The sequence below is a fragment of the Mesoplodon bidens genome (genome assembly GCF_964165515.1).
Source record: "Mesoplodon bidens genome assembly, chromosome: 1".
In the NCBI taxonomy this organism is placed as follows: Eukaryota; Metazoa; Chordata; class Mammalia; order Artiodactyla; family Ziphiidae; genus Mesoplodon; species Mesoplodon bidens.
The window spans coordinates 136,131,440-136,156,747 of NC_138176.1; the positions used below are offsets into that span (position 1 = coordinate 136,131,440).

The following is a 25,308-nucleotide window of genomic DNA, read 5'->3' on the forward strand; positions in this document are numbered from 1 at the left end:
TCTTCCTTGTGTGTTTTCTTTAAAATATGACTGACAGGTTAATCTATAGTAGCTTTGAAATAAGCAAACAGTGTATATATCTACAGGGTAGACACACAACTATAGCTCTTTGTTTAAAGCTTTAAATTATTGCACATAAACTTTTCCTTTCAGCCTACTTACACCCTTATTCCTCCATTAGGAGACCAGAATAAGATACAGTTTTTAATAAGATACACTGAAAACTGTGTAGTTTTTTCTTTGAAATAAGTGTCTCTGAACATACTAGTAATAACTTTTGAATGGGGTTCGAAATGAATTTTACTTCATAATATTATGAATAGCGGTGATTTATGTAATAAGGACACTGGTGGGTTTTGTGCTAGATTTTACCATTGGGACAGAGGTCTAATCTGAGGGTGCTACTTTTGGGAGAAAGCCATTATTTTCTCTATGTATAGTTACCATTCAGTAGCCTGCGTCTCTCTCATTTTATTAAGAATTTCGAAAAGCTTTACAGAACTGTTGAAATGAGATGAATGAATTATTTTTGCCTTTATCACCCTTCAGATTTGGCAGTTCTCTACCAATGAACCCATCTTTTCATCCCCATGTACCTCAGCATCAGAGCAAGAAATATTTTTTGGTTCCCATGATTGCTTTATCTACTGTTGTAGTATGAAAGGTCACCTCCAATGGAAATTTGAAACTACTTCAAGGGTGTATTCAACACCATTTGCTTTCCATAACCACAACCGTGGCAATGAAATGTTGCTGGCAGCAGCATCTACTGATGGGAAGCTATGGATCTTGGAATCTAAGAGTGGAGAGTTGCAAAGTGTGTATCAGCTTCCTGGAGAAGTTTTCTCTTCTCCTGTGGTCTGGGAATCAATGCTTATTATTGGATGTAGAAATAATTATGTTTATTGTCTGGATTTATTGGGTGGCAATCAAAGATATTGAAGTACAGTCCTTGCTAGAATATATCTGTGAGATGTTTGAAAATATTTTACATTATGGAGCATGTGGATAGTCTTATTTTATGTTAAAGATTATATTTTGTTTAAGAAACTTGTCAATTACACTTTATTGGAAAACAACCGTATTTTACTTCCTATAGGAGTAACAAATGCTTTTAAAAGGAATTATAGAACAAAACACATCAATATGTTAAGTGACAGTTTCTTTTAATTAGGCTACAGATGTTCTACTTGGTTTTTTATAAAAGACTTCTGGAAAAAAATATCAGAATATACTTGGTGGGTTAAAAAATTAGTCTGTGATGTAATACACCATTCACTCATTTATACTGAGATTCATAACAAAAGATTTTCAAAGAAAGGATCTATTTATCAAATTAGTTTCCATAATTTAAAATTTTTTATTATTTTTTTAAATAGTTATTTATTTGGTTGCACCGGGTCATAGTTGGGGCAGCTGGGCTCCTTTAGTTGTGGCTCGCGGGCTCCTTGGTTGCGGCATGTGGCCTCCATACATTGCTCCTTAGTTGCAGCACGTGGGCTCCTTAGTTGTGGCTCACGGGCTCCTTAGTTGTAGCATGCGAATTCTTAGTTGTGGCATGCATGTGGGATCTAGTTCCCTGACCAGGGATCGAACCCAGCCCCCTGCACTGGGAGCAGGGAGTCTTAACCATTGCGCTACCAGGGAAGTCCCTGTAGTAGTCTCTTATGATCTTTCATATTTCTGTGGTGTCAGTTGTAACTTCTTCTTTTCCATTTCTGATTTTATTGATTTGGGCCCTCTCTCTTTTTTTAATTGATGAGTCTGGCTAAAGGTTTATCAGTTTTTTTTTTAATCTTTTCAAAGAAGCAGCTTTTAGTTTCATTTTATTGTTTTTTAAGTCTCCTTCATTTATTTCTGCTCTGATCTTTATGATTTCTTTCCTTATACTAACTTTGGGTTTTGTTTGTTCTTTTTCTAGTTTAGATGTAAGGTTAGGTTGTTTGAGATTTTTCTCATTTCCTGAGGTAAGCTTGTATTGTCATAAACTTCTCTCTTAGAACTGCTTTTGCTGTGTCCCATAGATTTTGGATCATTGTTTTTCATTTTCATTTGTCTCCAGGTATTTTTTAAAAATTTCCTCTTTGATTTATTCAGTGATCCATTGGTTTTTTAGTAGCATATTGTTCAGCCTCCACGTGTTTGTGTTTTTGCAATTTTTTTCTTGTAGTTGATTTCTGGTCTTCTAGCATTGTGGTCGGAGAAGATGCTTGATATGATTTCAATTTTCTTAAATTTACTGAGGCTTGTTTTGTGGCCTAGCATGTGATTTATCCTGGAGAGTGTTCTATGTGCACTTGAAAAGAATGTATTCTGCTGCTATTGGATGGAATGTTCTAAATGTATTTATTAAGTCTTATCTCGTCTAATGTGTCATTTAAGACACAGTGTTTCCTTACTGATTTTCTGTCTGGATGATCTGTCCATTGATGTAATTGGGGTGTAAAACTTTCCTACTATTATTGTGTTACTATTGATCTCTCCCTTTATGTCTGCTGGTATTTGCTTTATGTATTTTGGTGTTCCTATGTTGGTGTTTATATATTTACAATTGTTATGTCTTCTTGAATTGATCCCTTGATCATTATGTAGTGTCCTTCTTTGTCTCTTCCAACAGTCTTTATTGTAACATCTATTTTATCATATATAAGTATTGCTACTTACCCTGGCTTTCTTTTGATTTCCATTTGTGTTCAATACCTTTTGCATCTCTTCACTTTCAATCTGTGTATGTCTTTAGATCTGAAGTGAGTCTCCTGTAGGCAGGAAGGCGGGATATATATGGGTCTTTTTTTTTTTTAATCCATTCAGCCACTCTATGTCTTTTGATTGGAGCATTTAGTCCATTTACATTAACAGTAATTATATGTATGTTCTAATTGCCATTTTGTTAATTATTTTAGGGTTTTTATTCCTTCTTTTGTGCTCTTGTGATTTGATGACTATCTTTAGTGTTATGTTTGGATTCCTTTTCTCTTCTTTTGTGTATCATAGATATTTGGCTTGTAGTTACCATGAGGTATTTATATAGTAATCTGTATTTATACATGATTGTTTTATGTTGTTGATCTCTTAATTTCAAATACATTTTAACAATCCTGCATTTGTATTCTCCTCCCCTCACAATTATTATTTTTGGTATCATATTTTACCTCTAATTGTTTTGTGTATCCCTTAACTGCTTATTTTAGATATAGATGATTTTACTACTCTTTTAACCTCCCTGCTAACTTTGTGCATGGATGATTTCCTACCTTTACTATATGTTTGCCTTTACCAACGAGTTTTTTCATTTCATAATTTTCATTTATCTAGTTGTGGCCGTTTCTTTTTCATTAAGAAAAGTTCCTTAAATATTTCTTGTAAGTTTGGTGGTGCTGAACTCTTTTAGCTTTTGCTTGTCTGTAAAGATTCTGATCTTTCCATCAAATCTGAATGAGAGCCTTGCTGGGAGTATTCCTGGTTGTGGGTTTTTTCCTTTCATCACTTTAAATATGTTGCCCTTCTGGCCTGCAGAGTTTCTGATGAAAAGTCAGCCGATAGCTTTATGGGAGTTCCCTTCTATGTTATTTGTTGTTTTTCCTTGGCTGCTTTTAATATTGTCTCTATCTTTAATTTTTGACATTTTAATTATAATGTGTTTTAGTGTATTCCTTTTTGGGTTAATCTTGTATGGGACTCTCTGTGCTTCCTGGAGTTGGATGTCTGTTTCCTTTCCCAGTTTAGGGAAGTTTTCAGTTATTATGTCTCAGATATGTTCTCAGTCCCTTTCTGTCACTCTTCTCCTTGTGGGACCCCTATAATGAGAATATTAGTGCACTCAGTGTTGTCCCAGAGGTCTCTTATACTGTCCTCATTTCTTTTCTTTTTTCTGTTCAGCATCAATGACTTCCACTACTCTGTCTTCCAGCTCACTGATCTGTTCCTCTGTATTATTTAGTCTACTGTTGATCCTTCTAGTGTATTTTTAGTTTCAGTTATCATGTTCTTCATCTGTTTGGTTATTCTTTATATTTTCTAGCTCTTTGTTAAAAACTTTTAATTTTCACTCTGTGTATCCATTCTTTTCCCATGTTCTCTGATCATCTTTACAATCACTGCCCTGACCTCTTTCTTGGGTATTTGCCTATCTCCACTTCATTTAGTTTTTCTTGTGGGGTTTTATCTTGTTCCTTCATCTAGAACATGTTCCTCTGTTGCCTCATTTTGCCTAAGTTGCTGTTTGCATTTTTATGTTTCTGGTAGGTTGGTTATGTTTTCTGACCTTGGAGAAGTGGCCTCCTGTAGGCGACGTCCTATGTGTCCCAGCAGTGCATTCCCCTCTTATCACCCAAGTTATATGCTCTGGTGGTTTTCTGCTATGAGGGCTGTGTGGGTCCTTCTGTTGTGGTGAGCTATGTGGGCCGTCTGGTAGGCTTGGTTGGCCCCTGTTCAGGTTGGTTGCTGAGCCCTGCCCTGTGCAGAGGCTGCTGGCCACTGGTTGGCATGACCAGGTCACAAGGTGGCTGACTGCAGAACCCCAGGGGCCCCAGGGCTAGTGCTGGCTCGTTGGTGGGTAGAGTCAGGGTCTAGAAAACACCGAGGCTGTTGCCCATCCTACGGTGGGTGAAGCCAAGTCCTGGGGTTAGTGCTGGTCTACTGGCAGGCACAGCCAGGTCCTGGAGTCTGGATGCAAGGCCCGTGGTCCCAGAGCTGTTGTCAGATCACTGGGGGGAAGGGGGAGGGGCTGTTCCTGACACAGTTGGGTATGGGGTTTGGGATGTCCCAGAGCTTATGTTGGCCTGCTAGCGGCCAGGGCCAGGACCCAGGCCCAGATAGTCCCAGGACATGGTCTGGCCTACTGATGGGCTGGATGGGTCTGCAGCCTGTGGGATTGTGGTTTTCTTGCGTCTGGTGTCTGCCCCCTGGTGGCTGAGGCTGGTCCAGAGGCTAGAACTGGCTGCCTGGACAGCACGGCCAGGGCAGGGCTGGGTCTTGGGGCTAAAAACCAGAGGGAGGATTCGACAATGGCCTTTGGCAACACCAATGTCCATGCGGTAGAAGGAACTCCCAAGAATGGCTGCCACCAGTGTCTATGTCCCCAGGGTGAGCTGCAGCTGCCTCCTGCCTCTTTAGAAGACTCTCCAAGATCAGCAGGTAGGTCTAACCCAGGCTTCTATCAAATGACTGCTTTTGCCCTGGGTCCTGGAGCATGTGAGATTTCTGTGTGTGCCCTTTAAGAGTGAAGTCTTTCTTTCCCCCAGCCCTCTGGGACTCCTGAAAGTAAACCTTACTGGCCTTCAAAGCAAAATGCTCTGGAGGCTTGTCTTGCTGGTGCAGGACCCCTGGGCTGGGGAGCCTGATGTGGGGCTCAGACCTCATAGTGCTTTGGGAGAACCTCTGCAATGTAGTTATTCTCCTATATTTGGGTCCTCCTTCCAGGGGTATGGGACTTGACTGTATCACAAATCCTACCCTTCTACCCAACTTGTTGTGTTTCCTTCTTTATGTCTTTAGTTGTAGAAGATCTTTTCTGGAAGGTTCTGGTCTTTTTCATCAAAGGTTATTCTGCAAATAGTTGTGATTTTGGTGTGCCCATGAAAGAAGGTGAGCTCAGGGTCTTTCTATTCCACTGTCTTGGCCAGTCCCTCCAGAATGAATTTTTAAAAGAATATTGAGTCTCTTGCAGAATTACAAAGAGGGCTGGAGCTATATACAGCCAGAAACAATGAATGCCTGAAATCATCATATCATTTTGGCCAGAAGACAGCTGCTGTCCTTGAGGCTCTAAATGCTTATTACCTTATGGCTGACCCCACTAATGCTGGACACTGTTTCCTACCACTGCCAGACTTCCTCACAGTCCCCCCATCTTTTGGTCAGTTGCTCCCAAACCACAGTCCCTTCCAATTTGAAGTGAAACACGTTGTTATGCCCACGAGAGAGTATAGGAAGGCACCTAACAGGCATTTCAACTGTGGTAGGAGGTGAGTGCTGCCCTCTACCAAGACCCATAAGGTAGAGATTTCCGCAAACACAGAAAGGGGATTGAGGCCATGGGTGGCCCAAAAGAACATATCTTCTGCCAGGTTTTAGACCCATGCGGATTCATCTTTAATGTATTAACCACCTGGAGCTCTTGCTAAATGCACATTCCAATTGAGAGGGCTGGAAGGAGCGGGGCTTGGCTTAGCCACACTGGAGACTGAGGCAAAAGGAAAAATCAGTAATACTGACCCTGTCTTTATTTAAAATTTTGATATTTGTTCATCATGGAATTTGCATTAACCTTGATTTTTAAAATATTGCATTAAAATAGCATTCCTCTTGATTACTTGGTTTTTTGGCACCCAAGGCAAGTGCCTTGCTCACGTCACTCACTTTGCCCTTGTCTGGCCTCGTGAGTCAGTAGGTCTGGTCTGCGGCCCTAAGCTGCGTTTCTCACATGCTCTCGGCTTGTGCCCATGCTGTTGTTCCATGGCCCACGCTTTGAGTAAAGAGCTTGTAGGATCATTTTGTCTGAGATGCCAGACGATTCAATTCCAATTTAGGATTGAGATAAACATTTTATTTGTCCCTACTCATTATTTTTCTCCAAAAAATATCTAGTTAAAAGTATAATAAGGTACCATATAAAATGCCTTGAAATTTTTCTTTCTCAACAAAAGCTTTGTATAACTACAAGCTTTCTATAGATGGTCATTGAAATCAGTAAAAGCTTCAGCTTGAAATTCCCTCAGTGCCGAAGATCTTGTGGGTATTTTTTATTGAAAGATCTTTTTCCTTCAATAATGGACATTTTACATTAAAACTTTATACAACCAAAATCTCAAAATAATAATTAAATCACACTAAGGTATTTTTATTGTTAAGTCTCTACTTCATTTTATTGTTGATAAAAATATTGCAAGACACTTGTAACTCTAATGTTTCTGCTTTAAAATAAGCAATTAAAACTAAACATCACAAGAAGAGACAACGAATACATAGTACAATTTGCTAATAACTGGCTAAAATGATAATTTAATAGTAATTAATGTATAAGAAACAATTGCACTTGAAAAATTAAAAAAGTAAAGAAAAAACCTCTAGTTTTGTAATATGTCTTATGAACAGAGGTTAATCCTCTATAACATTGCCAGGAGAAGTGTATGTTTGTTTAAATTTAAAAAAAAAGAAGCTTGTGTATTTAACTAGCAATCATTCATTTCTTTTAAGTCTTGAATTTTTTATATGCTTTATAGAATTTCCCCCGTAGTTTGTTGTTGATCAGAAAAGACTGCAACACAGCTAAAGCAAAATAACACTTCATTGGTATTTAGTGCAAAGTAGGAGTAATTTTTACATGAAATATTAAACATGTAGCCTTTAGAAGTTGTTGGAAGTAAGTGCTATGACTTACTTCCAGTATACTTTCCTCAGTATACTCTTAAAAAGATTTTGATGGAAATTTTTTAACTGAGGTATTTCTCCTCCTTTGTATGGGATCAGTGGTAGGTAAGCCAGTACAGAGTTGACTTGTCTACCATTCTTTGTTAATGATCTGATTTATTCACCTGTTCTCTGCCATTACTGTGATATTATTCAGAGCTGACAGGATGACAGAAAAAGACAATGCAGAAGAGTTAATGTAGCAGTATAATTCCAGGGCTCTAGGTGGAAAGATTCCTATTAAGGAGTGTTATATTAGTGAGGAAATCATTGAAACTAACAAATGTCTACATATTCGATTTAGAAATGAACATCACTGTGGAAAACATGCAGTGGAATATTAATTGCTTCTCATAGCCATAAAAAAAATTAACGTTCCATTGATTCTTAACATTCTGAAGGTCCACTATATATATTAACTCCAACTTGCAAAAGTACAACTATCCACTTCACCACACATGCCAGCTGCTACCATGAGGCTGAGCCATCGTTTCTAGAAAGAAAATGCCTTGTATATGGTAAATAACTTTGGTGTCATCCTTTCTTTAAGGTACATAATAGTGTAACAGCACACTGTCTATTGAGTAAGCATAGAGGAAAATGATACTAATAAAATACTAATGTGTTTTTGTAGGAGAGGAAAAAAGGATGTAATTCCTTCCCCTGCTGTACTAGGCAAAGGATTTGTACTTAGATCTTGAAGTCAGGATTGAAGAAAAAGGTAATATGCCAACACCACGAAATGTAGGTTAGTACCAGCAATGTGTGCGTTTGCTGTATGTCTGTGTGTCATGTAAAGCAAATTTAGGGAAATAAAAGTGAATATATGTGGCTTTTAAATTGCCAAGTCCTTTTTTTTAAATCACATGTATAACAACAAGGCCACTTAAAACTCTGAGATGTTTTTAAAGGTAGCAAGGTGAATGCTCTACATTATAAATGCTATTGAACATTTGACTCTCTAAATATGAATTACTTGATTATGGTAAAGAAAGAAACTTCCCACAGGAAGTCCTTTAGTACAAAGGCTTCAAATCTTGTCTTACTGTTAACTTTCCCTAAAGATTTAAAAGATTTTCAGAGACATGTAATGTCAATAGACTCTTAAACCCTGTAATAAATGGCTGGTTTGGGAGGTTGTTTTATTATTTTTCCTGTCTCACCTTTGCTGCTTTGGGTGATATGAGCCTCCCCTTCAGAGTTTTAAAAACTAGATTACACTAGAAGCAGTGTGTCCCACACTTCTCAACCTCTGTGATATACCGGAAGTCATCTGAAGAGTTTTTACCACAATATACACATCTGGCCCCATCCTCACAGGATCTCTGATGATTGAGTAGGTCTGGGATGGAGCCTGAACTTCTTAAGAACAACTGCACTAGACGGGGATTCTCAGAGACAGAGAATTTGTAGGTTTTTTTTTTTTTTTTTAAATCATTTTAAATAAAAATGTTCCCTAGGAGCCAGCTGGGCCAAATGGTTAACGTGTCCTTGAGGAGAGTTGTGGTATAACGGGGCCTGTAGCTCAACAGTGCGGTAGAAGACTCAGTGGACTCGCTATCTGTGTTACAGTTTCCTGTTGGGGCAAAATCATGAGAAGCAGACATGGGCAAAGAGTTGGGAGCCAGACTTTTACTTACAATTCCCAGTTACTCACTGCATTCAGGCGAATGGGCACTCTTGTTTATATAAGATCCTTTCACTATTACTATAGAAAAGGGTAGAAATCCCCAAGCACATGGTAAATGGTTTGGAACAAAGAAACAGGAGTACAGAATCAAGAAAACTATTACAAAGATTGGCAAAAGTACATGTTCTGAATGGTGTGTGGGTGTATGTGTGTGGAAGGGCCATGGAATGGGTGTGGCAGGTGCTCGTGAGAAGTTCTCAGTCTGGAGATTTTGCTTCATGTGGTCCCTAGGACGGAATTTTCTCTTTAGAATTAATTAGGAGGACCTCAAGGCACCAGGACCTAGGGCTGTGCAAATACACTCTTTACAAGGAACACCACCAGTTCAGTTTCTGAACATTATTTTAGAGCCTATAAAACATGCTGCTTTTCCCTAGCTTCGTTTCTTTCTTTACCTCATATAAAAAATAAATAAATAAAAAGGGCAAGAGAAAAGCCAATAACTGGCAGTAGGAATGGATAAGAGTCACTCTTTACTTAATAATCTGTGGACAGTCGCTCCAGGCCTTGGCTTTCCTTTTGGCCAAAGCCAGCCAGGCTGGTTCTGTTGACACGGGGGCAGCGTCTGGGGTAGAGAATCTCTTTGTGACTTCTTTCACCAGTGGTGCTGGGGGAGCCGAATCAGAGATCTCCACTAGATTGCATTTTGAAGGAAAAGGAGAGAGGAATAAGTCAGAGCCACATTTTGATTTAGCAGAAGTATGAGATTCAGAAAGGAAAACCCAGTGAAACACTGGGTATCTTTGGCGAGAAGAATTAGAGAAAGAGAAGCTACGTGATCATAACTGTTACAGGGTGACGGTGATCACAGTGCAGTCGATTCTAATTTCAGAGAATTTCTAGAAACCTCATTTTCTCTGTGCACAGAAGCTATGCCTGTGTGATAATAATAAGAGGTAAATTCTGTGATTCTAGGCATACAACCAGTCAATTTCATGAAGAAAAAGCTTAAACCAAGTAGTTTGAAGTTTGAACCTGCTAGCTGGTGAGGTTAAAAGCTACCTCCTCTACCAAGCATGCCCTGGGTCCCTCCTCCTTCCGAGGCCCATGGATCCTGCCAGCTCTTATCACTCAGACTCGTCTAACAATTCCTTTGCATCCTATCACTATTTATCAGACCTTAGAGGCTTTGTGTGGTGAGCATTCCCATCTTATCTTTGGGTCTTATTGTAGGCAATGGCCTACGAAATACTGAAAAGACAAAAACTTCAGAAGAAGGCTTGCTTTATTAAGGTGCAGCCAGCTCTGAATTGCATTAACCCTTTGGTGCTTCTAAGAAATCAGGCAGACAGGTTGATCTCTTTGACTTTGGAGCTTTCACTATTCTGCAAGAATTCTCTCTTGACACACACCAATATGATGTTTAGAATCCTTAATTCCTGGGTATAAGATCAAACGAAATAATGCCCTTGGAGGTTCTTGAGAAAATGCTCCAAAGTGGTTTTCAAATATAAAGTTTTTTTCTCCTCACCAAATAGTAAATATAGCTTTAATAGTGAGACCTCTTTATATTTCCAGACCTCAGCTAGCAGGTATCCAAGGCATAAAAAAATCTTGGGTCCGGAAGTTGGGTGTCCTCCGAGGAACAGGGCTGCCTAGTGGGAAAACAGATGCCCTAATAACCCCTGAGAGGAAGTTCTTTCAGACTCTCCATCCTCCAAGTGATATGTAACACGGAAATAGTTAAAACGTTATTGGATCATTTTATCTTTTAACAGAATAAAGAGTTGTTTTTTTTAATGTGCATGTGTCTCCTATGTGTCATGAACATATAAACACTGCTGTTGTTAATTAACATCAAGGACTTAGAGCACAACAACCTTGCTCTGTAAAGTCACACCTGGGTCAGAAATTAGCTGTCTGAAATCACATCAGTGAGAAGGGACCAGGGACCACCCCACTTTTGCCTGGAGCATCTGAGCCACTTAGATGACCATGATTCAGAGAAACAATTTCCATTTCCAACTGGAGCACAGCTCCAGGTAGGGGTTTTCCAATACAGCTTCCTCACATTTACCTTAAGTTTGTGGTGTCAAAGGAAACAGGCTCCTGAGTCCACTTTTCAGCTCAGGCTTGATATCAACTACTTTGCTTTGAGTCACTGCTTCATTTAAATTTTACCTAAAATTCACCCTTTCCCCTGAATCCTAATATAATCTTATCTCTTGTTTTGTTTAGAAGGTTCTTGTGGTGTGCAGTCTTCCTTGCTGCAGGAAGTTAATAAACCTAATTTTGTTGGACTACAGGCAGTGGAGTTGGAGAGGGCTCATATCACCTTGTTAAAGGTTCAGGAATTTAACGAGTCACTTGATATCACATTAGTAGCTTGAAATTAGCCATGGTTGGGAGTATTTACACCACAGCAAATACTACAAATCAGAGGTCTCTCCACTCCCTGAAGAACTGATTGTTAAAAGTTTATCATCACACCACTGATTGTGGGTGAGTTTCTGATGATCTTTATCAGGCGAGCTTTATCATTGTCAGAGGTGATGAATGGGGCTGTGAGGCAGCTTGTGCTCTGAAATGCCTAAAATGCTGTGCTAGTTATGACACTAGAGGAAATAAAACACCCTAAGAAGAAAAACCTTTAAGTATGGTTAAACAGAAATGGACCTGTTCTCTACCTGTCACAGATGTAGGAAGAGTGTTGGCCTTTTTCAGCTGTTCTCGGCGCTCGAGCCTGGACGCTGCTGTCTCTGGCTTCTTCTCTTCTGGCTGAGCGGTGGACTTGTGCAGGGAACCACCTCTGCTGACACTGCTGCTTCCAGGCTGCGGGCTGACGCTGACCTGGGAGGACAGAGAAAGTCAGGGGGAGACTGACCATGCAAGGCAAGGCCTTGGAGGCTTCCATTGGCCAGCCCCTGTTCTCTGCTCCCAGAGGAGGGGCCAGACTGCACGGGGGAGCAATGTGTGCTCAAGCACGGAGCCGCTCAGTGCAAATGTCCCAAAGAGGGGATGCTACATACTTTCCCAGAAGAGCCCTTCAGATTAACTATACCGTCAGGGCCACAGAGCAAGATTCCTAATTTCCTCTCGACTCACTGCTCAAATAAAATGCTTTTTGTATTTCTCATATAACCTATGTGAGCGGATTCTGCCAAATCAGGCTAACCTAAGAGCATAAGGAAACCAAATTTCTAACCTAAAACACCTCCTTGTCTTAACAGTGGTCAGCTTATTTATTGCTCTACTGTCTAAGTATTCTCCACCACTCTAAGCTAGCCTTGTTTTGTTATTGTTGTTGTCTTAAAGTCCTCTGAACTAAAAGAGCCAAGCTCAGGAATTCCCTGGCGGTCCAGTGATTAGGACTTGGCCCTTTCACTGCCGGAGCCCAGGTTCAGTCCATGGTTGGGGAACTAAGATCCCACAAGCTGTGCAGCACAGCCAAAAAAAGAGCCAAGCTCAGGAAAACAAAGTTAAAGCTGAAGACTAAGCTACTTACGTTTTCTTTGGAGAGCTTTTCTGCCTGTTTGGCCTCCCTGGCTTGCTTCCTCTCCTCTCTAGTCGCTTGCTGCTCCCGAAACCCCTTCTGCTTTTGCAGTGCCAACGTTATCCACAGTGGCTGCGCGGTTTCAACTTTCTCCGCAAGTTTGGAGCCGTCTAAAGAGTGTCTGCTCTGAAGCGTCGGCTTTTCTGTGGGAAAAAAGACTGTGATATTGTGATGTACAGTAAGAAGTACATATTTGGTCTTTGTCCCTGTTTCTGGCACAGAACTAAAACCCTTGCAGTTTCCTAAGTGATGAAAGCATAAAGGTGTCTTCTGTTCTGCTAATAAGGTAACTTTTGGAAAGCACCTAAAGATGGAGGTTGGTTGCCAATAGAACCAATCATGTGATTAGAGGGCTAGAACTTTTAGTCCCACCCCCAAGCTCTCGGGGAGGGGCGAAGGGTTGGAGGCTGAGTTCAATCACCCATGGCCAATGATTTAATTGATCACGACTATGTGATGAAGCCTCCATAAAAAGCCAAAAGGACTGGTAAGGAGAGCTTCTGAGTTGGGAACACATGGAGGTGCTGGGAGAGTGACTAGCTCCAAAAGCATGGAAGCTCTATGCCCCTTTCCCCATTCATCTCTTCCATCTGGCTGTTCCTGAGCTCTATTCTTTATATATAAACTTATATATATATATAAACTAGTAAGCAAAGTGGTTCCCTGAGCCCCTCTAGCAAATTAATTGAGCAACGCAAATTTGCAATTGACATCTAATTAGATGGGGGCAGTCTGGTAGGACTGAGCCCATACACTGTGCAATCTGATGCTATCTCCAGGTAGAAAGTCAGGACTGAGAGAAGTGAGTTGAATTGACACCAGCTGGTGTCAGAGAATTGTTTGGAGGTGTGGGCATCCACCCCCCACATCTCCCCAACAGAGTCAGTAAAAAATCAGATGTGCATTGAAACTAACTACTCACTTGTCTCAGTCCCTCATCCCCTAAAACTTGTGACAGTCATCAGGCCAAGAAATAGTCAACTATCCCTTTCTAACACAAACACGGTGCCAATACCTGAGTGACTGCACTGGGTGGGAAAGTAATATCTTCGATCAGTGGAAAAAAAACAGGAGCATGTGTCTCCCCTCAAAATGGAAGAAAAAAGAGTCTCAAGTGTCAAAAAACCTCAGGCCTACAGAGGACCCAGGTAGTTATTTGATTCATTGTCCTGTTTTTATCTATTGCTTTTAAAAATTTTTTTCAATGGAAACTTCTCCATGTCCCCACCCACCCCCCTCCATCCAAACAAGTGGAATCCCAACGTATGAAAGAGGAAGAGGGGACACTGCAGCCTAGTGGGGCTGCTGAGGGCACCAGGACTCTGAGGAACACAGTGGGAAGCTGCGATTTTGGTCCAATGCCCTCATTTTTGTTGTTTTAAATTTTTATTTATTTACTTATTTACTGGCACACTGGGTGGCGTGTGAAACTTCCACAACCAGGGATGGAACCCGTGCCCCCTGCAGTGGAAGCACGGAGTCTTAACCACTGGACCGCCAGGGAAGTCCCCAGTGCCCTCATTTGATAGATTTGAGTACTTGGGTCCATAACCATCAATTGCAGTGACCACGGTCACCCAGCAGTTAGCGCACGGGCTGAAGCCTGAGCCTAGGACTTCTGACTTCCAGTCTGTGCTTTTATTGTGGTGGACTGTTGCCTATGCAACTGGGGGCAACAAACTTCCCAGGTAGATGGGGTCAAACACTGAGTAGTAACTGGGCTCTGGAATTGAGCAGACCTGGGTTTGACCTTACGTGACCTTAGAAAAGCTACTTAACCTCTCCAAGCTTTCATTTTCTAATCCATAAAATGGAGATGAGAATGGCATATGCCTCATCAGGCTGATGTGAAGATTAAAAGAGGTCCTCGGTATGAAAACATTTAAAATAGTGCTTGGCATGTAGTAACTGCTCTACAAAAGTGAGTGTTCTTGTTACTCATGTCTGTGAGACAATGATCCCCACTCCCCTTCTACTCCCCAAGTAAAAATTATGCGCTTTTAGAGATAACCATTCTGGCATTGGCATTGAATCCTTTACTATCTCCAAGGGAAAGGGCCCATTCTAGTCCTGTTCTTTGAAACCAAACAGAAGTCTACACTTTGATCCAGACCTTACCAAACAGGGCTTTCAGTTAAGTGAACTTCATATTGAGGAGAAAGAACCAAAATAAGTTCGAATTGGGAATTCAAGCACAAAAATTCAGGCAGATCCTTAATTTTCTACAACTCTTAGATCTATAATACTGTACAAAGAATTCATATAATGAGCCTTGCGAATTGTAATATTCCTAACCAAATAAGGATTCAGTTATGATCTAACATAGGAAAGAAAACTGACACATTTCAGAAGTATTTTTTTTAAAAACTAAAACTGAAACTGAATGGAGTTTTTGATTCGGTAACCAGAAAATCAAAAAATATTTACCACTTCGAGCATTCTACTTAACTGAGAAGCTTTACGTACATTGGAACGAAATGAGTTTCACCTTTTTACTCAAGGGCTGTGTAACACCTGTGTGTAAAATGGCTGAAAACCAAATTCCTCAGATCTAAGTGATTTCCATTTAAAGCAATTATGTAAAAGAGAGTCACACCTGAACTTGCTTGGGAAGGTCATTCAAGCAACAGGCCAGTTTCCTGCCAACAACTTTGACTGGGTTTATCACAAGGGTTGAAATACCTTTAAAGCATAATTGCCTAAACTTACAGTTGACTAAAATAATTTGAAAAGATAAATCTCTAGCCAGATTTTTATCTTCTTAGATCTGTAGTTTGAATAGTACATCCTGGAGTTACGGACCAGACTCTTTGAAAGGCTGTAACATAATATGTATTAAGGGCCTAACAGGTCTGGATTGTAGTTGGGGATCAATAAACAGAAAACAGGATGTTAAAATGGGACTCATGCCTGAGTTTCAGCCAGGGGTGCCCCAAAAGGTCATAACAAATAATTAATGGCACTTACTCCCGTGTTCAGAAGTGATGTGCTTGATCACCTACTCAGGACTAGCCAACGAGGTGACCAGAACAGCCACCTCAAGGTCCTAGGAAAATCAGAGCTGAGGCAGAAGCAGCCAGAGTAGAGAATTTCTTTGAAAAACACTGTTGGAGCATGGTGTGTTCCCACGTCCTCTCCCCAGCAGAGAAAAAGGGGCTAAGCCAAGTGAGAGGATCTCTAATGAGACCACTCAGACAAACTCCTGGAGTCTGTGGGGCACAGACTTGAGGTTCTATTCACACCAGGAAAAGTCCAAAGGCAAGGACAGTGGCTGCCAGGGGCCTGGAGAAGAGGCGTTTGTGCTGGGAAGACATCTGTTACTGAGTGATGCTTGAGGTTCAGGTGCTAGTCATGTGGATGGGAGAGAGAGGGGCAGTCTGGAGGGGAACCAGGGACCCAGGGCTGCCTGGAGGAGGCACCACTGAAGTAAGGGAATTGCAGGAGGAGAAGTGAACGTTGCTGCCTCACCTCTCTCCCTTCCTTCGCTCCAGCTATGGAGCCTGTTTCTGGGCCAGGAGGAAGGGCAGAAGTCGACCATGCCTGCATCCCCACTTTAGGCGTTTCAGCCCAAAGCAGGCCAAATTAGGAGGGAGACACTTAGTTTGAAATACTGTTTGGAGTTTGATTATGACTGGAGGCAGCATATTAATTACTAACATGAGATAGTTGTTACTAAAGGTGCCTAGAGGACTTTTTACTATCAAAAAGTAACTGAAAAGATAGAAAGAACTCCAACTCAACAACAACTAAAAAACCCAATTAAAAAATGGGCAAGGGACTTAAACGGACATTTCTCCTAAAAAGACATACAAATGACCAATGGCGTATGAAAAGGTGCTTATCATTCATCATCAGGGAAATGCAATCAAAACCACAATGAGGTATCACCTCACATCTGTGAGAATGGCGTGTGTGTGTGTGTGTGTGTGTGTGTGTGTGTTTATCTCCCAGAAAATAACAAGCATTGATTAGAATGTGGAGAAATTAGAACGCTTGAGTGATGCTGGTGGGATATAAAATGGTGCAGCCACTATGGAAACAGTAGGGTGGTTCCTCAAAAAATTAAAAATAGAATTACCATATGATCCAGCAATTCCACTTCTGGGTATTTATCCAAAAGAATTGAAAACAGGATCTAGAAAAGATATTTGCACATCCACGTTCATAGCAGTGCTATTCACGAAAACCAAGAGGTGGAAGCAACCCAAATGTCCATCAACAGATGAATGAGTAAACAAAATGTGGTGTATACATACAATGGGATATTATTCAGCCTTAAAAAGGAAGGAAATTCTAATAGATAACTAATGAGAACCTATTGTATAGCACAAGGAACTCTACTCAGTGCTCTGTGGTGCCCTAACTGGGAAGGAAACCCAAAAAAGAGGGGATACAGGTATACATATAGCTGATTCACTTTGCTGTACAGCAGAAACTAACACAACATTCTAAAGCAACTATATGCCAATAAAAATTAATTTAAAAAAGGAAATTCTGACACATGCTACAATATGGACAAACCTTAAAAACATTATGTTTAGTGGAGGAAGCCAGTCACAAAAGGACAAATACTGCATGATGCCACATATATGAGGTATCTAGAGTAGTCAGATTCATAGAGACAGAAAGTGAAACAGTGGCTGCCAGGGGCTGGGGGAGATGAAAACGGGAATTGATTAATGGATATAGAGTTTCAGTCTTGCAAGACGAAAAAGTTCTGGAAATTGGTTGTACAACAATGTGAATGTAGCATTACTGAACTATACACTGAGAAATGGTTAAGATAGTAAATTTTACATTATGTATTTTTTACCACAATAAAAAAAACTTGTAAAAGTGACTGAAAGAATTATGCCCAAGATATTGTCCAAGAGATGGGGGGAAAATGAGCAAAACAGCCAAATAAAAAAAATGTAAACAAAACAAGGTTTTGCTAAATTCTATGGAATTTTTGAACAATTTTTGAACAAATATATGACTATGGTCATTCAGTCCAAGAAGTAACATTAGGAACATTTATGTAAAAAGTGTTTCTAGAGGCTTAATTACAGCATTTTACAAATACCAGGTGAGAATTACAGCAAGAAGTCCTAGGGTAACAAATGGGAAGATCATTTAACCCGGGAAAGAACTCCTCATCCAGGTTTTACCACTGTGAGGAACGGGCAAGTCACCTAACTTTTTGGATGTTGATGTCCTCATCTGTAAAATGGAGCCAGGACGATCCACACGTGATGTGCGATTAAATGAGATGGTGTAAACAAAAGCAGTTTGTAAGCGATTAAGCACAAAGGATGACTGTTGTTGAAATTTTCCAGAACAGTAAAATCCCTAACTTCAGTCAAGGTTTTAAAAGACAGAGAAGTTCTTTGTTAATTGCATAATTTTTTAATGGGGGAGTTCAAAGTGTCTAATTAAAATTTTATTTTGTGACAATGCTTAAACCTATTCTCTTTCATTCTAAACTCACTGGATGAGGAGAACCACAGCCAGCCCACTCAAGTTCCCCCCTCTAGGTTCTGGGGAGATGAGCAAGTGCCTCCTGGCATCTAATCACTGCTCCTGTAGGTCACTTCTTGGAGAAAGGACCACTTAGTATCTGTTCTACCCACTGGAAGGAGATGAGAATCTCAGAATGAGATGATATCTGGCGGTATCTATAATCAAAGCATTGGAGGACAGACACTGGGGGATTATCATTGCTATTTCCATTCCCACTGGAGTGGGTTCAGTCAATGCCTTCCCAGGGCCTTGGCCCATGTATTGGTCCTTGCTGACCTCCACCTAGGGAATGGAGACCTCTTTCTAAATTGGTGTCTCCAAAAAAAAGTGTGTGTGTGCCTTAAAGGATGTGCAAGGCTGAGAGTGAAGAAAGAAAAGATTAAAATTTCTTTTTACCTATTTTAAAATCTAGAAATAATAGAATCGAACTTTTCTAATACTGAGTACCCAGATGCAGACAACCTCACTCAGCCCATGTATCAGAAGGCCGTGTATAACAAATGGTATGTTTAAGGACTCTGGAGGCAGGGAGGGATCGAGATGGCAGAGTAGGAAGATGTAGAGCTCTCACCTCCTGCCACAAACAAATTAAAAATACATCTACATGCAGAACACTTTTCATGGAACACTAGCTGGAAACCGGCAGAAGAACTATACAACCAAAGCTGCAAGAAAGATTTCCACAGGACTGGGTAGGATGGACAAAAAGGCATAGGGTTGGGACTCCTGCCCCTGAGAGGGATCTGAAAGGAAGAGCAGGTCTGTATGGGCGGACCCTTGCCCTGGGGAGCCAGCAGGTTGAGCCACAGACTGGGCATCCCAATCCTAGTGTTGTACATGGAGGAGACAAGTCCCCTTGGCTGCCGGGAGAACCTCTGGGACAGACAGAAGGGCTGGAGAGGCCTAGACTCTACTCGTGAGGAGTGTGCATGCACTGGCTGGTCAACAATCATGGTGGAGAGAACTCTGCACTGGTGGCTGCCACCTTGCGGCACTCCCCAGTCTGAGCTGGGTGAACACCCCAGCCCCACTCACTCCACACCACCGCTTGGCGTGAAACCTGGGCCAACTGGCCCCCTGGGGAAAGACTCAGTCTGGCTACACAGAGACAGACTGGGGACCCTGGGTGTGATCCGGTGGGGTGGTGGTCACTGTCAGTGTGCGCTCAGGCGGCCCTACAGAAGCATGCCGCAGTTTGTCTCCCAGCCTAGCAAGAGCTCCCCACCCGCTCCACACTGCAGCTTGGCTCTGGATCTGGGGCAGACAGGTCCTAGGAGAAAACTGCCACAGAGGCAGTCCGGATTTCTGGTGGCAGCACAGCTATCTCAATTCCTGCAGCCACAACACCCGGGTCCCCAGCCCCAGCCTACTCCACACCACAGCCTTGCACCAGATCGAGGATGAACACAACAGGGGAAGGGATGTAACCCTGGGCTGTGTCTGAGCAGAGCCGTGGACGCCTACAGATGAGGTGCACAGGTCCTCTGGACGTGTGGGCCTCACTTGCTTCAGCAATCCCCTCCTTTGGGGAAGGGCATACACTAAAGGGGAACAGAGTCTGATCGAGCCCAACCCCACAAGGCTACTCCAACAACTGGGGAGCAGACCTCGCTGCTAACAGGGTGGCAAGAGCCACAGAGCAGAGAGGAAGTCCCATCTCACACCCTGCATAGGCTTTAGATCCCCCAACACCAAGGACACCCTTTCTCAAGGTGATAACGGCCAGCACACCCTGAAGAAAGGCATGGCTGGCATCCATATCAAACCAGGCCTCATACCAAAGACACTGGACACATATAATCTACACAGGGGTGCTCCCATGTAAAAACACTCCTTCAAGACCACAATAGATAATGTTTCTCCTACATGCACAGAGAGAAAGTAAAATGAAAAGGCAGAGGAACTATTCCCAATTAAAAGAGCAAAAGAAACTCCCTGAAAGAACAAATAATGAAACAGAGCTCACCAGTCTACCAGACCCCAGTTCAAAAAGGTGGTAATAAAAATGCTAACTGAATTAAGAAAGACTATTAATAGAGATGCAGATCACTTTAACAGGAACTAGAAATTACAAAGATGAACCAATGAAAAATAGATAATTCAACTGCCAAGATTAAAAAAAAAAAAAGTAATCTCGATGCAATGAATAGATGACCAAATGACACAGAAGAATAAGTGACCTGGAAGATAGAACAATGGAAACCACCCAATCAGAACATGAGACAGAAAAACAAATAAAAAAAAAAAAAAAAAAGAAAGAAAGCAACTAGGATTTCCCTGGTGGTCCAGTGGTTAAGACTCTGCACTTCAAATGTGGTGGTGGGGGGTGGGGGGCCTGGGTTCAATCCCTGGTTGGGGAACTAAGATGCCACATGCTGCGTGGTGTGGCAAAAAAGAAAAAAAGCAACATACAAGACCTATGGTATATATAAAACTTGCCAGCCTATGCATAATAGGGGTTCTAAAAGGAGAAGTGGGAGAGAAGGGGATAAAATATGTATTTGAAAAAACTATGGCTGAAAACTTCCCAAAGTTAAAGAAGGAAACAGAAATCCAGGTACAAGAAGCTCAGAGGGTCCCAAGCAAGATGAATCCAAACAGAACCACAAGAAGACATATCATAATTAAAATGGCAAAAGTTAAAGAGAGGATTCTAAAGGCAGCAAGAGAAAAACAGACTCATTTACAAGGGAATCGCCATAAGGCTATGAGCTGATTTCTCTGCAGAAATTTTGCAGGCCAGAAGGGAGTGTAATAATATATTCAAAGTCCTGAAAGGGAAAAACTTGCAACCTAGGATACTCTTCCCAGTAAGATTATCATTTAGAATAGGAGGAGAGAGAAAGAATTTCTCAGACAAGCAAAAACTCAAAGAATTCAGCAATACTAAACTTACTCTAACAGAAATATTGAAGGGTCTTCTCTAAATAGAAAAGAAGCAAGAATCTGTAGGAAAGGGAAAATCATGATAGGAAAGGCGAACCTAGAGTAAGGATTGAAGATTACCTAAATAATCCAGTACTTACTCTAACAAACAAAAAAAATTGTAAAAGCAATTATAACTACAATAAACAGTAAAAGGATAAGCATGAAGATGTAAAATAGGACAGCAAAATCACAAAATGTGAGGGAGGGGAGTATAAAACTAGATCTTTTAAAATGTATTTGAACTTGAATGACTATCAGTTTAAAGCACGTAGATACAGTTATGGGTCAACATATAGGAACTCCATCATAACCACATATCAAAAACATACCATAGATTCATGAAAACCAAAAATAAAGGAACTGAAGCATACTACAAAAGAAAATCATCAAACCACAAAAGGAAAAACAAAAAGAAGATGAACGAAAAAGAACTATAAAAACAATTGGGAAACAAAGATTAAAATGGTAATAAGTACATGCCTATCAATAATTACTTTATGTCAAATGTCAAAGGACTAAATGCTCTGATCAAAAGACACAGAGTGGCTGATTGGATAAAAAAAATAAGAACCTACAATATGCTGCCTACAGGAGACCGCCTTCAGGGCAAAAATCATACATAAAGTGAAGGGATGGAAAAAGATATGTCATGCAAGTGGAAACAACAAGAAAGTGGCGGGGGGTGGGGGGGAAGGTGGGTCGATAGCAATACTCATCAGACAAAACAGACTTTAAAACAAAGTCCATAAAGAAAGACAAGGGCATTATATAATGATAAAGGGATCAATACAAGAAGAGGATAGTACACTTGTTAACATATACTCACCTAATATAGAAGCACCTAAATAAATAAAGCAAATACTAACAGACATAAGGGGAGAAATGGACAATAATACAATAATAGTAGGAGACTCACACCCCACCGACATCAACTGTCAGACCTTCCAGACAGAAAATCAACAAGGCAAGAGTTCCTAAATGACACACTAGACCAGTTGGACTTAAATGATATCTACAGGACACTATATCCAAAAAAAGCAGCATACACATTCTTTTCAAATGCATGTAGAAAGTTCTCTAGGAAATACCACATACTAGGTCACAAAACAAGCCTCAACAATTTCAAAAGGACAGAAATTACATCAAGCCTATTTTCTGACCACAGCAGTATGTAACTAGAAATCAATTACAGAAAGCAAAATGGGAAAAGAACAATGTGGAGACTAAACAACATGCTATTAAAAAACTAATGGGTCAATGATGAAATCAAAGAAGAAATCAGAAAATACCTCAAGACAAATGAAAATGAAAACACAACTTAACAAAATCTATGGGATGCAGAAAAGACGTTCTAACATGGATGTTGATAGCGATACAGGCCTTCCTCAATAAACAAGAAAAATCTCAAATAAACAACCTAACCTACCACCTACAAGAATTAGAAAAAGAACAAATAAAGCCCAAAGTCAGTGGAAGGAAGGAAATAATAAAGATTAGAGAGGAAATAAATAAAATAGATTTATAAAAACTAGAAAAGGTCAATAAAACCAAGAGCTTATTTTTTGAAAAGATAAACAAAAATTGACAAACCTCTAGCCAAGCTCAACAAGAAGAAAAGAGAGGACTCAAACAAAATAAGAAATGAAAGAGGAGAAATAACCAATATCACAGAAACAAAAAATCATAAGAGAATACTATGAAAAGTTATATGCCAACTTAGAAGAAACTGGACAACTTAGAAGAAATTTTAAAAATTCTAGAAAAATTTCTCAGCCTGCTAAGACTGAGTCGAGAAGAGACAGACAATTTGAACAGACTGAACACTAGAAGTGAAATAAAATCTGTAATTTAAAAACAAAAACTCCCTATAAAAGTCAAGGACCAGATGCCTTCACTGGAGAATTCTACAAAACATATAAAGAACTTAAACTGATCCTTCTCAAACTACTCCCCAAAAATTGAAGAGGAGGGAACACTCCCAAATTCATTCTACGAGGCCACCGTTACCCTAATACCAAAACCAGACAAAGACACTACAAAAAAACTACAGTCCAATATCTTTGATGAATATAGATGCAAAAATCCTCAACGAAGTATTAGCAAATGAATCCAATGATACATAAAAAGGATTGCACACCATGATCAAGTTGGATTCATTCCAGGGTCACAAGGATGATTCAACATACACAAAAATCAATGTGATACACCACATTAACAAAAGGAAAGACAAAAATCACATGATCATCTTAACAGACACAGAAAAAATATTTGACAAAATTCAACATCCATTCACATCAAAAACTCTCATCAAAGTGGGAATAGAGGGAACATATCTCAACGTAATAAAGGCCATTTACGACAAACCCACAACCAACATCATACTCAACAGTGAAAAGCTGAAAGCCTTCCCACTAAGTTCAGGAACAAGACAAGACTCTCACCACTTCTATTCAACATAGCATTGGAAGTACTAGTCACAGCAATCAGACCAGAAAAAGAAGTAAAAGGTATCCAAATTGGAAGGGAAGAGGTAAAATTGTCACTATTTACAGATGACATGATACTCAATATAGAGAACCCTAAAGTCTCCATACAAAAAATATTAGAACTAATAAATGAATTCAGCAAGGTAGCAGGATACATGATTAATAAATAGAAATCTGTTGTGTTTCTATACACTAACAATAAACTATCAGAAAAAGTTTTTAAAAATCCTATTTAAAAATCACATCAAAAAAATAAAATACCTAGAAATAAACTTAACCAAAGAGATGAAAGACCTGTATGTTGAAAAGTATAAAACATTGATAAAGGAAACTGAAGATGATTCAAAGAAATGGAACGATATCTCACACTCTTCGAGTGGAAGAATTAATGTTGTTAAAAATGGCCATACTACCCAAAGCAATCTACAGATTTAATGCAATCCCTATCAAAATACCCATGACATTTTTCACAGAACTAGAACAAATAATCCTAAAATTTATATGGAACCATAAAAGACCCAGAATTGCCAAAGCAATCCTGAGAAAAAAGAAGAAAGCTGGAGGTATAACCTTTCCAGACTTCAGACTATACTACAAAGCTACAGTAATCAAAACCACATGATATTAGCACAAAGAGAGACAATAATCAATGGAACAGAATATAGAGAGCCCAGAAATAAACCCACACACCTACAGTCAATTAATCTACAACAAAGGAGGCAAGAATATACAACAAAGAAAAGACAGTCTCTTCAGCAAGTGGTGTTGGGAAAGGTGGACAGCTACATGTAAAGAAACTAGAACATTCCTTCACACCATACACAAAAATAAACTCAAAATGGTTTAAAGATCTAAATATAAGAAATGACACCACAAAACTCCTAGAAGAGAACACAGGCGAAACATTCTTGACGTAAATTGTAGTAATATTTTCTTAGATCAGTCTCCTGATGCAAAAGATATAAAAGCAGAAATAAGCAAATGTAACCCAATCAAGCTTAAAAGCTTTTGCACAGGGAAGGAAACCATCAACAAAATGAAAAGTCAGCCTACGGAATGGGAGAAAATATTTGCAAACAATGCAAACAATAAGGGGTTAATATGCAAAATATACAAACAGCTCATATGACTCAGTATCAAAAAGGCAAACAGGGACTTCCCTGGCTGTCCAGTGGTTAAGACGCCATGCTTTCACTGCAGGGGGTGCAGGTTCAATCCCTCGTCAGGGAACTAAGATCCTGCATGCCGCATGGTGCAGCCAAAAAATAGAAGGAAAAAAGAAAAGACAAACAACCCAATCAAAAAATGCGCAGAAGACCTAAATAGACATTTTTCCAAAGAAGATATACAGATGGCTAACGGGCACATGAAAAGATGCTCAATAATGCTAATTATTAGAGAAATGCAAATCAAAACCACAATGAGGTGTCACCTCACACAGGTTGGAATGGCTGTCATCAAAAAGTCTACAGATAATAAATACTGGAGAAGATGTGGAGAAAAGGGAACCTTCCTACACTGTTGGTGGGAATGTAAAATGGTGCAATCACAATGGAGAAGAGTATAGAGGTTCCTTAAAAAACTAAACATAGAACTACCATGTGATCCAGCAATTCCTCTCCTGGATGTACATGTGGTGGGAAAAATGAAAACTCTGATTCAAAAAGATACACGTACCTCAGTGTTCACAGCAGCACTATTTACAACAGTCCAGACATGGAAGCAACCCAAATGCCCATCAACAGATAACTGACCGGGCTTCCCTGGTGGCACAGTGGTTAAGAATCCTCCTGCCAATG

The 25,308-nt window shown here is 40.2% G+C and overlaps 2 protein-coding genes across 8 annotated transcripts in view; one reads left to right on the plus strand and one right to left on the minus strand.

The window, feature by feature from the left end:
* Nucleotides 1–3,316, plus strand: part of AASDH (aminoadipate-semialdehyde dehydrogenase) — a 38,351-nt gene extending 35,035 nt beyond the window's left edge. For all 4 annotated transcript variants that reach the window (XM_081227084.1, XM_081227081.1, XM_081227082.1 and 1 more), the window contains one exon: nucleotides 550–3,316. In XM_081227084.1, coding sequence (XP_081083210.1) covers nucleotides 550–942 — 393 coding nt within the window. In that variant the 3' untranslated portion in view covers nucleotides 943–3,316. The remainder of the gene's footprint in view (nucleotides 1–549) is intronic.
* The window catches only part of CRACD (capping protein inhibiting regulator of actin dynamics), a 317,185-nt gene that overhangs the window by 33,739 nt on the left and 258,138 nt on the right, over nucleotides 1–25,308 (minus strand). For 3 of the 4 annotated variants that reach the window (XM_081227032.1, XM_081227033.1, XM_081227030.1), the window contains exons 8-10: nucleotides 12,546–12,736; nucleotides 11,728–11,890; nucleotides 3,404–9,734 (exon numbers count right to left, since the gene is read on the minus strand). In XM_081227032.1, coding sequence (XP_081083158.1) covers nucleotides 9,574–9,734; nucleotides 11,728–11,890; nucleotides 12,546–12,736 — 515 coding nt within the window. In that variant the 3' untranslated portion in view covers nucleotides 3,404–9,573. Of the gene's footprint in view, nucleotides 1–3,403; nucleotides 9,735–11,727; nucleotides 11,891–12,545; nucleotides 12,737–25,308 lie in introns of those variants that run through there. The other variant, XM_081227031.1, reaches the window with a different exon arrangement.